Below are 13,102 nucleotides of genomic sequence, written 5' to 3'. Positions count from 1 at the left end.
GGTCCTCCATCCCCCACACTCCCACCAGAGGCACAGACACTGTGATCCCCAGCCCCCGAACCTCACATCTGGCCGGTCGGGCAGCCAGGTTTCCTGACTCGTTTCAGGGGTCCCCAGGCCCTTGGGGGGCCCAATAACCGCTGGGACAAATGTTGACTTAGAGACCACAAGTGGGCTTCGCAGTAGTTTTATTAGAGGTCAGAACAAGCCTTTCCATCCTTCCCTCCCCTGCCTCAGTCTAGCTCCCAGACATTCAGAGTCCTGTCCCCAGATTCTTGGGGAGCCCCGATACGTGGCTGCTGTGACTGGCCCCCGGGGCTCCGATGTCGGAGCCCACTCTCCCCTCCCCCAGATCCAGGCGTCCTGATTCTGCCAGCCCAGCTCTACTCCCCTCAGAGACTCAAGCCGCCAGACCACCCTACCCCAGCCCCTCGGAGACCCGGACTTCCTGCTGCTTCTTCACTGAAGTCAGCTCCAAGCGTGGATGGGGAGGGGGCCGGGGTCGGGGACAGGAAAGCTCCAGGGCCCCCTGGACGGCACCAGGGCTCAGCGAGGTCCGGAAAGGCGGCGACATTCATGCATTCGGTAGGCGCACATGTAAAATATCCCTACAAAGAGGGACGGTCTGAGGGGACCCAAGCCAAGAGTCCAGGCCCTCTCAGAGGGGCCCCAAGCCCCCGCCTCTCACCTGGGCTATAGTTACCTGCAAAGAAGGTCATGAGCAAGGACACCCAACCCAGAATGTAGGACCAGGAGAAGCGCCAGTCCCCGAAGCGGCGGCCCAGGAAGCTGACGGTGACTCCGGTGTAGATGGCCATGGCGAGGAGGACGAACAGAGCTGGACAGAGACAGAGCCCCACGGGGGCGGGGAAGGCTAGAAACTGGGGTGGGAAGGGGGGCCGGGGTGCTGGGATGGGGGGTGCGGTAGGGGAGGGGAATGGGGCTGGGAGAGCCCTGACCCTCCCCTCAGAGAGAAGCATGGGAGGAGGGGGTGGTGAGATGATTAAAAATGGGAATGGACATGGGATGGAGGGGAGGAGATGGTGCTAGATTTAGGACTAAAAGTAGGATTTCTGGTTCTAGAGTCAGGGACGGACTGGGGCGAGAGCTGGGGATGGGCTCGAGCACAGGACTGAGGACGGGGAGTGGGTCACAGCTGTCCTTGGGAAGGGTCCGGACAGAGCTAGGGGAGGGTGAAGGTCAGCAGAGAGGAAAGACGGGGGTCACTTACTGGAGATAAAGAACATAATGCCCGCTGAGAAGGGGCGCGTGAGCCGGTGGAAGGTGGGCAGCTGGGCAAAGGCCAGGATCCCAATGACAATCCCCACAAAGCAGCAGAGAGCGGCCAGGATCATGAAGGCTCGTGTCGCGTTCCAATATGCTATTGAAGGGGCAACAGCTGCTCACTTCTTCCATTCTCACGTGTCGGCCATAGGGTGCTGGGGTATTTCTGGGGTGCAGGGTCCAGACACCCCACTCCCCCATTTCCATAACCTACGCCCACCTTTGGACTTGCTCTATTCCCCACTCCCCAACGTACCACGGAGCTCTTCAGCCATTGACCTCACCACCATTGCCCATTAATGGCCTTTCTTAGCCCTCATACCCTTTCTCCTTCCCTACATGAACTCCCCACCCTCCATCCCCCCTCCAATACAAATCTCAGCTCCCTCTGTCATCAGCCATCTCCCTGGTTCCTCCAGTCTCCTGCAACTGCCTTTTTTCATGGATACCAGTAACATTGGTCAAAGGAATCCTCCTGCTCTTCCCTCCCCTGCGCATAATCCTCTGGTGGCTCCCTCTCCCCCAGAGGCTAAAGCACAGACTAGCAGCCCAGGGTTTAATAAAGAGAATAAAAAGTTATAACCTGAAGGTTCACAAAGAGCTCTCCATACACAATATCACTTGATGGCAGCAGGCCTAGGAATGGACCTCGGAGGGCTTCATTTTACAGATGAGAAACTGAAGCCCAGAGAGGTTAAGTGTCATGTCATTAAATGGCAGACCTGGAACTCAATCCCAAGACCTCCGACTCTAGATTCTGGGTTCTTTTAAGAGCCCCAAGTTTTACGAGAGGTTACACAATCCGGTCTGTAGCTTCAGATCCAATTGCTTCTCTATGGAGCCAGCTAGGAGGACTGGCCTTTTCTGCCTTTCCCCCCCGATTCCCCTCCCACATTTCTAGTTTGCTTGGGTGAGGAGGGCTTTCTCATCTTCAGCCTTACCTCCTCTGGTTCATTGCAAACCCACAGGTCATTCCCCGTGTCTGGAAAAGCCCTCTCTCCTTGTCTCTGCCCTGGAGAATCTTCCTCTTCCTCCCAGGCTCAGGATAGACACAGTCTATGGGAAAACCCTCCCCAATCCTCCAGAATCACAGTGTTCTCTTCCTCTCCCTGTTTTCCTGTAGAACCTGGCCCCTTCTGGCCAACCTTTTGGTGACAAACCTATCCAAGGCTCAGCAAGGTTAGTTGGACTTGGCAGAAGGTTTTCCCAGCTTGGCAGGACTGGTTGGATTTGTTTTAATCCCCTGACACAGTCTCAGAGAATTTCATGAGAAGAAACAAATGAGGGATAAATGTAAAGTTTTACACTTGGGCTCAAGAAATCAACTTCATCAGTGGAAGATAGTCCTATAGTGGCCCACTAGACCAATGGGGCTGAATTTCATCAGGAGAAATGAATGAGTGAATATTTAAAGTTTTATATTTGGATTCAAGAAATTAACTTCCCCAGTGGAAGATAAAAGAGGTTTTACTGAACAACATTTTGTTTGAGAAGAATCCAGATTGTTGGTTGCTTTTTATTTTTATTTTGGTTTTGGTTTTAGTGGACTGCATGCTTAGAATGCATCAACAATAGGATTCAGCAGTTGGAAAAGCAATTCAGTGCTTCCTTAGGTTTAGCAAGGGAGACCTCATGTCCAGAACTAGGGAGCTGACAATATACCGTGCTCTAGTAAGAACCACTCGGTGCGCTGTGTTTGGTACTGGGTACCCCAGGGAAAGCTCATCAATAAGCTGGACAGTGTCCAAGAGGAGGTCAGCTAGGGGGGGTAGAGAAATTTGAGTTCATGGTATATGAAGAGCAGTTAAAGGAACTAAGAACATTTAATCTAAAGAAGAGAAAATTCAGGGCAGCCCTACTAGCTATCAAGTGTCTGAAGAGCCCACTTGCTTTAATTGATACCAGAAGGCAGCAGTCATGGGCAAAAAGCATAAAGAGGCAGATTTAAGCTTAAGGTCAGGGGAAAATGGGCTCTTTTGGGAGTAGTGAGTCCCCCGACCCCCGGGGGTATTCAAAAATAAATTAGAGAACCCCTTATTAGGTATGTTGTAGGTGAGATTACTTTAGGAGTAGTGAGTCCCCTGACACTCTGACATAATTCAGAAGAAGCTAGAGACCTCTGACTGAGAATGCTCTAAGGGAAGATTATTTTTTTTTATATGCTGCTTGAAAGAGATAGCTCTAATTCTCTTCCACTTCTGAGATGCTGTGATTCTGAGAATTCTCCTCCCTTCCCCACGCATCTATTTCTTTTGCAAAGTGATAATAATAACGATGCTTATGTAGCACTTAAAGCTTGGACACCACAATGTATTAGGTTTGATGCTCCCAAAAGTCACCTAACAGATGAACAAACTTGAGGTTGTGACCAAGAAAAGTGATGGCTACACAAGAGTCTGAAGCAGGATTTGAACTCAGTTCTCGACCCTGAGTCTAATTCTTCCTCCCCTTTGTCTCAGACTTGTTCAAACAGGAAATGTGATGTCATGAATAAAGCAACAAATGAACCCACCATCACATTTCATAGAAACTGGGTTAAGAATACTTGGTAATAATAAAACAGACATTTACGGAGCCCTTTTCCAATAGCTCATCTGATTCTCCTTACACGTGGAGCCTCCTCTGATCATCAAATGTTAGTACAAATATCCCCACTTTGTGCCCCATGAAGTTGGGCTTGTTCTCCATATGGAGAAGCTACATTTTGACAGGTGAAGTAGCAGGGAGGGACCTTTGGGATCAAGATTTTAGAGAAAATCCCTTATTTGGCAACCAGGGAAACTGCAGCCCGGGGAGGCTTCTGAAGCTGGAAGCAGAGGCGGAGAACGGAGGCTAGCTCTTCTCCTCTGGGATGTACTGCAGGCCGTGGCTTCTTGGGGCAGTGATCTGCGTTCTGAGGTTACTTCCAGGCTGCCCCAGCCTGTGTCTTCTGTAAGAAGCCGTTCCCATCTCCCTTGATGCTACTGCCTTCCTCAGGGCATCCCCTCAGGTTACCTCTTGGTGCCTTGTTGGCACCTGATTGTTGGCACAGGGTCTCCCACAGATCTCCTGAGTTAGGGAAGGGGCTGGTTCTTGCCTGCCCTTGTACTTCTTGTGTTTGGCAGAGTGCCTGGCAGCGTGCAGGCTTAGTCTCCCAGACCCTGACCTGGTCTCGATTGCTCTCCTCTCCCGTGAGCCATTTCACCTTTTCTGTTTCTCTGTCTCTGTTCATTTTCCTCTCTCTCCATCTCCATCTCAGTTCCCCTAGGGTTTTTCCTGTCCTGCACCATCTCCGTCTCTATTTGTCTTTTCCTCTGTGTCCCTTTCCTTTTTTCCTTTCCTTCCTCACCTTACCACCTGCTGTTTCCTTCTCTCCCCTTCTGTCTGTCTCTTTCTCTATGTCTCTGTCTCTCCTTCCTCTCTGCCTCTCTTTGTGTCTTTCATCTTCCTCTTTCTGCCTCTATTTGTTTTTGTTTCTCTCTGTGTCTCTTTGTCTGAGTTTGTCTCTGTCTCTGTGGATCTTTCCCTCTTTCGCGTCTCTCAGGTAGCTTTGTTCATGTCTCTGTGTCTCTGTCTTTCTCTGTTTCTCTCCTCTTTCTCTGTATCTGTCTTTGCCTCTCTTCATATGTCTCTGTTTCTTTTCTGTCTCTGTCTCTGTTGATTTCTCTGTTTTCCCCCATAATCCATCTTGGTTTCTTTCTGCTTCCCTTCCTCCTCCTCCCTCTCTCTGTCTCCCCATCCTGCCTTCCTCCTGTCTGTTTCCCCATATGTGTTTCCCCATCTCTGCCTCAGTGTCCTGGCTCCTGCCCCTCTCAGTCTCTTCCTTTTTGTTACATTCCATCTTGATTTCTCCTTCTCTTTTTCTTTCACGCCTCCTGCCTCTCTTTCTCCTTCTTGTTCATCTCTGCAACTCTTCTCACTTAGAACTTTCGCTGTCTGTTCTCTGCCCCCCCAGCTCTGCCATTCCCTGTTTTAAGGGTCCTGACATCCCCGCCATTCTCCATTTTAAGGATAATCCTCCTCACTCTGGCCTTCTCTGAGTATCTCCGGCTCTGCCAACCTCCGGATCCCCCTGGATTCTGTACCTGTTCCCCCACTTCGGTGCCCGCCCGGGCTGCTCTGCCCGGTGATAGCCAAGTGCCCGGGGCTCCAGCAGCCTGTGGCCCTGCCCCCCCCAGCCCCAGCCCCCTTACCAATGCTTTCAGTCTGCAGGTAACATTTGTTGCTGAGGCAATAGCGCCACAGGCCCTGGTGGGCAAAGGCCCCGGACAGCCGGTACTGCATCCAATGGTCCGTAGCCGTGGCAACCACGAGCAGGATGTTCCCCACCCAGGCACAGAAGAGGCCCCCACCCATGAAGCTGTACATGGTGTCCTGGGAGAGAGAGGGGAAAGGAGGAAGGGAAATGAGGGAGCCTCAGAGAGCAGGGGGGCCCAGGCTGGGGACCTAAGGGCCCTGGCTCTTAAAAGCACAGGGGGCCGGGAGCATCTGAGGGGCAGAGGCTGCGCCTGGGTCTGGGACGGGCTGGGATTTATGCCCCCAAATGCCGGGGTCCTTGTAGACTGGATTGAGGGAGGCAAGGCTGGTGATGGATTCTGTGTCTCTGACAGCAGCAGAGATGTTGGATATCTGGGTCCTTTAGAGAGGTGAGAATGAAAGACATGGGGAGATGCTGGATTCGCCAATGGTCCTGAATGGTCCTGGGCTGGGCAGAGGAGGGCTGGCCATCTGAGTATCCCATCACACACTGGGTCCTAGAGAGCACTGGGACCCAGGGGTGTAACTAGCTCCTGGGATAGGGAGTGGGAGTTGGGGAACCAGTATTCTTGGGTCCCTAGAGGGTCAGGGGTGGAGGCTGGGAAATCAGGGGGCCTGGTTTCTGAGGGGAAATTGGCTGGGTTCTAGATCCCCTAGGATGTGTCATTGAGGTATGTACCTCAGTATCTCTTTCTCTCCCTCTCCATCTCAGTTCCCCTAGGGTTTTTCCTGCCCCACCCCATCTCCTTCTCTATTTGTCTTTTCCTCTGTGTCCCTTTCCTTTTTTCTTTCCTTCCTCACCTTACCACCTATTTCCTTCTCTCCCCCTTCTGTCTGTCTCTATGTCTGTCTCTCTTTCCTCTCTTTGTGTCTTTTATCTCCATTTGTCTATTTCTGTTTTTGTTTCTATCTCTGTCTCTCTGTGTACATCTAAAGATGTAAGACACCTGGATCTTCAAAGAGGGAATGATGGGTAGCCATAAAGGACTTGGGGTCGTATTGTCAGGAGGATGGGTTATCTCGCTAGCTCCCTCCCTCCCCCCAGAACTGGATAGAGTCGAGTCTTGGGTCCCCAAGATGATGGTGGTGGGGATTAGGGATACAAAGCCCTGAGGAGCTGGGATTCAGGATCCTTGGGCCCGAGATGGGGCTCCGGGTTCAGGAGCTGGGGCCTAGTTCCATACCTTAGTCTCAGAGACGATGCTGAACCTTCCGATGATCACGTCCCCCTGGTGCAGACTGAGTCCCAGCCCAGTCCCAGCCCTTCCTGAATGCCCTCCCCCCCGGGTGCCCCCAAATCCCTTAACCCCTCAGGACAATAGGCCCAGCTACCAGCAGCTTCTAGTCCCTAGAGTTGCTGAGTTGGCAAAGGCCATAAATGGGAGTTGCTGAGACGACTGATTTGGGGGAAAGGGTGGGCCCCGGCCCCAGCTCCTCAGGGCCTCCCCTGCCTTCCTTTGATCTCCCTCAACTAATCGGAGACCCTCAGAATTACCTGCTTAGCCCCCTGCTGCCAACCCACACACCCAGGACACAGAAACGGCCAATCAGAACAGCTTTATTAGTGAACTAGCGATGGGGATGCTCGGGTCCCTAGGGGTCATGAACTAAGGGATCAGGGATGATGGGGGCTGGAGGCACTGACAGGGAGTGAAATGCCTGCCTCCTTTGCTGGAGCCAGAAGAGGGACTCAATGCCGGAGATCAGAACCCCATTCGGCTAAAATTTTGAGAAACTTGGGTCAAAGGAGATACACCAGCTGCCCAGACCTGCTGGACAAGTGGGAGACGAAGACCCGGTCTCTGGAGTCGGGGTCGGGGACGCCCAGCTGGGGTCAGAGTCAGGATGGGAGTGGGGGGGGGGGGGGAGGGGGGCAGTAAGTTATATGGCTGTGGCTATGGGAGGTGGGGGGATTGGAGACGGCAATGGGTGGAGGAGGTGGCCGGGGCTGGGCGACTCCACCGTTGCTGCCCCCTACAGAGCTGCGAAGGCGGCGGGATGCTGGGGGCTGCTCAGAGCTGCCGGCCCCGGGCGTCGGGGCTGCTCTCCTTGTCCTCGGGATCCAGAAGGAGGCTCTCGGAGCGGCCCAAGGGGGCGTCCTGGGGGTCCGCGGTCCCGGAACTCGGGGCTCCATAGTACTCGGTCTCCCAGTCCTCAGCCTGCGGGGGGCTGGCCGTAGCTGGGGCCCTCGGACGGTGGTGGCCACCCTCGGAATCTTCCCGGGGCGGGGAAGGAGGGACAGGAGGCCTGCAGTGCTGATAGTCCCTCTCCCGCTCGGCCGGCGCTGACGCACAGGAGGCCGCGGGGCTTCGGCGATGGTGGTACCTGCTCTCCTGCTCCTCCTTGGGCTTGGGCAGGGGCGCGAGGGGTCTTCGCCGCCAGGACTCACTCCCCTGGTCCTTGAGGGCGGGCCGAATGGGGGAAGGGCGCGCCCGTCTCTTGGGGGCGCCCACGGGGGCTTCCAGCTCTCTGCCACCCTTGAACTCCCCCTCCTCCGACCAATTAACTTCCCTCTGCCTCTGGCTTCTGGGCCAGTGCTGCCTGGGGGCGTCCTGGGCCGCTGGCTGACCCGAGGCTGACGGCCAGACCCCGTAAGGGGTAGAGTGGCAGGGGCAAACGGCTGGGCCAGGCCGGAGGCTGTAGGCCCCGAGCAGGGCACTGTGGAGCAGGTAGGAGAGGGCATCCAGGCGGATGGGGATGGTGAGGGCGGCCAGACCCTCGGGGAGGAGCTGGGGCAGCAGGGATCCCGGCGCCATCACCGGCCCGGCCCCCACCTGACTCAGGGCCAGCGTCTGGGGAGCAGGGCCGCAGGCTGGAGGCTTCGGGGGCTCAGAGAGGCCGCTTCTGCAACGAGAGATGGCCAGAGGTCAGGCTCTCACCCTGCAGAGAGCAGAAAGCCCCTTCTTTGTGCTTCCCTCGCTGCGCCCCCTGGCCCATCCTTGCCTGAATCTTCTTCTACTGCTAGATTAGATTCCTAGAACAGGGGGTGTCAGGGCTGGGAGGGGACCTAGAACAGGGAGTGTCAGGGCTGGGAGGGGCCTTAGAACAGGGGGTGTCAAACAACTCCAGAGAAAAGGAACTGACCAACTTCTAGCCGGTCGGGGCCGTCTCATTTATCTCATTAGTCTCCCCAGCACCTGCCTCGGGACACAGTAGGTGCTTAATAAACCTGCGCTAACTTCCCCGTTGAGTCAGGTCCCTGAGGGAGTTGAGGGTGGAGCACAGGCCGAAGTCCGGTCCCAGGATCCCCACCTAGGGCGCCCCTCCCCCCACAGGTCAGTCTCCGTCGGTGTCCGAGCCCTCCAGCCTCCTCTCTGACCGTCTCTACGTCTCCAAATCTCTGCTTCGCTGGGCCCCGTCTCACCCTCCGTCCTCCGCCCGCTCCGGCCGCTCCATCTTGGAAAACAGGGATCCCGAAGAAGCAGCTAGATTGGAATCCCTCCGCGAGCAGGTGGGAGACGGGAGGCCAGATTCTCCGTCCGCCCCACAGCGCCCCGCCCCGTTCTACTCACCCTCCCTGGGGGCGCAGGTGTCAATCAAGTAACGGGCGTCCGGAAGTACCCCTGGTGTATGGGAGAATGGGCGGGAGGAGATTTACGTGACCCCCCCCCCCCCAAAGCTTACGTCTGAGGGGGAGAGTTCCCATCCGTATGTATATATACACACATAACCTGTAAAGAACCCTGGGCCCAGGGAAGGCATACTAGGCCTAGGAAGCATCCGAGAGCCGGGACTAGTTCTACATCATGAGAAAGTTCAACCATCATTCTTTTATACATCCCTTCCTTTCCAATTTCCTCCATCCTTTCCCCCTGAGGCAGCGCGCGCATTTAGGGTTGAGTGACTTGCCCAGAGACACACAACCAGGAAGTGTCTGAGGACAGTTTTGAACTCGGGTACTCGTGGCTTCAGGGCTGGGGCGCCATCCACTGCGCCACTTAGCAGCGCCACTTCCCTCCCTTCTTTTAGAAACCTAAAGCCTTAAAGCAGCCAGACGTCACACCGGATGGAGTGTTTTTTTTTTCCTAGAGGAGGATGGGTGGTATGAGGCAGAGAATCCTGCGCTTCTTGAGTTGGGAATTGCCGAGTTCAAATCCCGCTTGACTTTTCTTACTAATGAATGTTTTTCCTAGCTCCATAAAATAGTGTTTTGGTGGTTTGATACGGCGCTGATAAAATTAATTTAGGAAGTATCATCTTTATTGTATCAGCTTTGCTTACTCGTAAGCAATTCTTCTCTAATTATTTAGATCTAGCTTTATTTGTATAAATTGGCATTTTTAAGATATATCCATATAGGGGCAGCTAGGGGGCGCAGTGGATAGAGCACCAGCCCTGAAGTCAGGAGGTCCTGAGTTCAAATATGACCTCAGACACTTAACAAAGTGACCCTGTCTGTGCGACCCTGGACAAGTGACAACCCCAATTCCCTCAGCAAAAAAATAAATAAATAAATAATAAAATAAATAAAAAATTAAAAAAATTAAAAATTAAAAAAAAAAATAAATATATATATACTCACACATACACCCACACATACTTTCTGTATGTGTCTTGGCAGTAAACTCCCAAGTATTTTACGCAAACTAGAGTTATTCTAATTGAAATTTCTCTTTTCTCTTCCTCTTGTGTTTTGCTGGTAGCATTCCGAAATACTGATGAATTATGCGGGTTTATTTCATATCCTGTAGCTCGGCTGAAATTATTATTGTCCCTATTAGTTTTTCAAATTGTCTCTTTAGGATTCTCCAAGTACACTATCATATCAGTAACCAGTGATAGTCCTTGTTTATTCATGATCTCTGTTCCTCCCATTTCTTTTTTTTTTTTTGTCTAATCGCTATCCCGAGCATTTCTAGTTAGATACTGAATAATAATGATAATAATGCTTTACACTTGATTTTATCGGAAAGCTTTCTAGTTTATCAGGTGATACTGGATCTTGATTTTGAATACTTGTAATAATAATTTTAAGAGAAGTTCTACTTATCCCCACGGGTACTACATTTTATCGAAAGCTTTTTTCTACAAGTATTGAAATAATCATGATTTTGGGGTCCTTTTGTTAATATTATGGCCTTTGCATGATATTGTTTCCCATTTTGCTGGAGAACAACATAAATAACCCACTAAACAGGGAGAAATAGAAGTGTCCCTCTTGATGGTATTTTTCTTCTTTATAATATAAGATGAAGGTTCTCTCTGGGGGAGAGGGTTTCTTGGGGAGGTTTTCGGGGAGGCAGCCTTAGTTTCAGTTAATCACTCCAAATACATCCAGGTGCTGAAAGTTCAGATCTTTTATTGTCTCCAATATAGCCCGGTTAGCTTTCTTAGTGGCCTATTTTTCTGTTTGGTTCTAAGAGCTCTTGCAGCTTTGTCCTTTGCTTTTGCCTCTGCTTTCTTCAGCCAGCCAGCACCAAGGTGGAAGATGCAGTGAATTTCTTTTGCCCCGGGGAGAGGGTTTGTGGGCTTCCTCCCAGAATGCTCCTCTCCAACCCCAGTCAATATTCTGAAGTAACTCTCTCTAAACTCTAAAAGCTTCCTCTCTATATATGATCTCCCAAAGGTTAACTTCTCCTCTGAGAGAATGGGATTATGGGTTATCTCCCAGAGTGCTCTCTGGCCCTAAGAGCTTCAAGGGAAGTGTGAATTCAGATATCTCATACTAAACCCCGAAATCTCCCAAACATGTGAACTCCAGTGAGTACAAAGCATTGTTCTCAGTTCCACTTAGTACCTTGTTTCTTCTGGCCCATAACAGTTTGTAAAGATTCCAACACCCTCTTACTGTGGAAAAGCAGAAATGCAAAGCTCAAAGAGTGGGAAAACAGCCAATGCAATGACATCGCTAGAAAATATTGGTAGCTTTATATTATAATCATCATGAGTCCCCTCTGCATGCTTATCTGCTAGTGACACACCGTGTGCCGTCCCCTCGTAATTCCTCTGCAATCCACTTTCTCATTGATAATGTGTGGATATTTAGGGTTTGGGTGGCAGGTTGTGTAAAGGGGAAGGGATTAAAGAGTTTCAGTTGAAACTTTCTTACTATATTATTTCATGAAATGTTTTTGCTTCGAATTAATCTTACATTCTAGCAAACTAGTAAAAGGAAAGATATCACTTGAGGCCCATGAACGGTGATTTCATTTGGTTGAGGATCCAATGAATAATTTGAGCCCCTTGTAGTTGTTTGGTTGGATCCTTGTGAGAAGGTTCCCACAAGTAACTGTCTCCTGCCACTCTTCTGAAACTTCTTTCCAAGGTGATGATTTTTGCTTGCCTTAATTAATTCCCTTAATAATTATTTTATCTTTAAAAGGTAAAGGAAGTAATAAGGAGACCTGCTGCTGTGGATCAGATATTAGCCAGTAAGAAAGACCTAATTGCTCATGTAGAAATTATGGAAACTTGGGAAGAAGTGATTATTTCTGTTTAGAATTAATGATATAGGAGAGGAAAATAGGACATAGTGTGACATACGCAAAAAATATATGGAAAGAAAATGCACAAGATAGGTAGAAATTTATGACCTAAAATTCAAGAAGTTGAGCAAAGGAAAGCTATCAAAAATTAAGATTCAGAGAGAAACAAATTTTATATGGTAGAAAAACGAGAATTTTCTAAAGTGGTATAGATGGATAAAGAACTTATCATCCAGCTAAGGTTTTAAATTAATTAAGTTAAGGTTTTTTTAATGTTACAAGATGGAAGCAAGGGCGAGTACAGATGAATAATAGTGCTAATTGATATTTATTTACACAGCTCTGTAATTTTCCTGAAGCATTTTACATTTATTCTCTCACTTGATCTTCACAACAAAACTGAAAGGAAACATAGATATTAATATCCTCATTTTGCAAAGGGGGAAATTGAGGTTAAGTGACTTGCCTTTGGTCACGTGAATTTGAACTCGGTTAGGTATTCTTGATTTAATTTAGGAACATTTATGAAGATTTTTTTGTTAAGGAAATAGCGAATGGAGAAGGAAATGGCAAACCACTTCAGTATTTTTACCAAGAAAACCTCAAATGAGGTCACAAAAAGTTTATGGGAGTAAACAAGAAAATGTGCCAATTCCTGTGCTAAGTGCTGAAAAAAAAGGAGCAAAAAAACATCATCCTATGCTCTATATTGCAGTCCACAAGGATCAATGCAAATGTATAGTATGATCCTGTAAGGAAACTCATAGAACAAGCTGAAGTCATTGAAGCAGGTTTTTTAAGAAATAAATTAATTTTATCTGCTAATTACAACAATAAAGGCCAAATAAATCTATGTTGAGAATTAAAGAAGGGATGCGAGGACAGTAATAGACAAATTAAAGAAGGGAAATCCACTCCTTTTTAAAAATCTATTTTCTCTATCAAGAACAAGGAATACTTTATGGATTGGTGAGGTGAGAGAAAAAAATGGAGGACAAAGTATCAAAGCAAAACTTAGATATTATATTATATATATTATTATTTTGGGTGTTGAGGAGATACTCGGTCAATGACTGGACTGGGTAGCCTTTGTGGTCTCTTATGAAACTGAAGTTTTATTATTCTGTCATGATCAAATGCAGAAAAGTAAAAAAAAA

At 49.7% G+C, this 13,102-nt stretch overlaps 2 protein-coding genes across 2 annotated transcripts; both read right to left on the bottom strand.

Moving 5' to 3' along the window:
- Nucleotides 1-21: 21 nt before the first annotated feature.
- LIM2 (lens intrinsic membrane protein 2) lies at nucleotides 22-5,631 on the bottom strand. Its single transcript, XM_012546911.2, has 4 exons — nucleotides 5,457-5,631; nucleotides 1,232-1,381; nucleotides 704-838; nucleotides 22-608 (listed from the first exon to the last, which is right to left on the bottom strand). Exons 1-4 carry the CDS (start codon nucleotides 5,629-5,631, stop codon nucleotides 547-549), a joined length of 522 nt encoding a protein of 173 aa, XP_012402365.1. The 3' UTR covers nucleotides 22-546.
- A 1,437-nt stretch (nucleotides 5,632-7,068) lies between these two features.
- C3H19orf84 (chromosome 3 C19orf84 homolog) lies at nucleotides 7,069-9,051 on the bottom strand. The gene is made up of 2 exons (XM_031963288.1): nucleotides 8,885-9,051; nucleotides 7,069-8,364 (listed from the first exon to the last, which is right to left on the bottom strand). The coding sequence occupies exons 1-2, from the start codon at nucleotides 8,914-8,916 to the stop codon at nucleotides 7,533-7,535; spliced, it is 864 nt and encodes a 287-aa protein (XP_031819148.1). The 5' UTR covers nucleotides 8,917-9,051; the 3' UTR covers nucleotides 7,069-7,532.
- Nucleotides 9,052-13,102: the final 4,051 nt, after the last annotated feature.

The sequence above is a fragment of the Sarcophilus harrisii genome, chromosome 3, assembly GCF_902635505.1.
Source record: "Sarcophilus harrisii chromosome 3, mSarHar1.11, whole genome shotgun sequence".
NCBI classification, from domain to species: Eukaryota; Metazoa; Chordata; class Mammalia; order Dasyuromorphia; family Dasyuridae; genus Sarcophilus; species Sarcophilus harrisii.
Note: the sequence above shows the minus strand (reverse complement) of the source record. Positions and strands in the feature narration are given on the sequence as shown.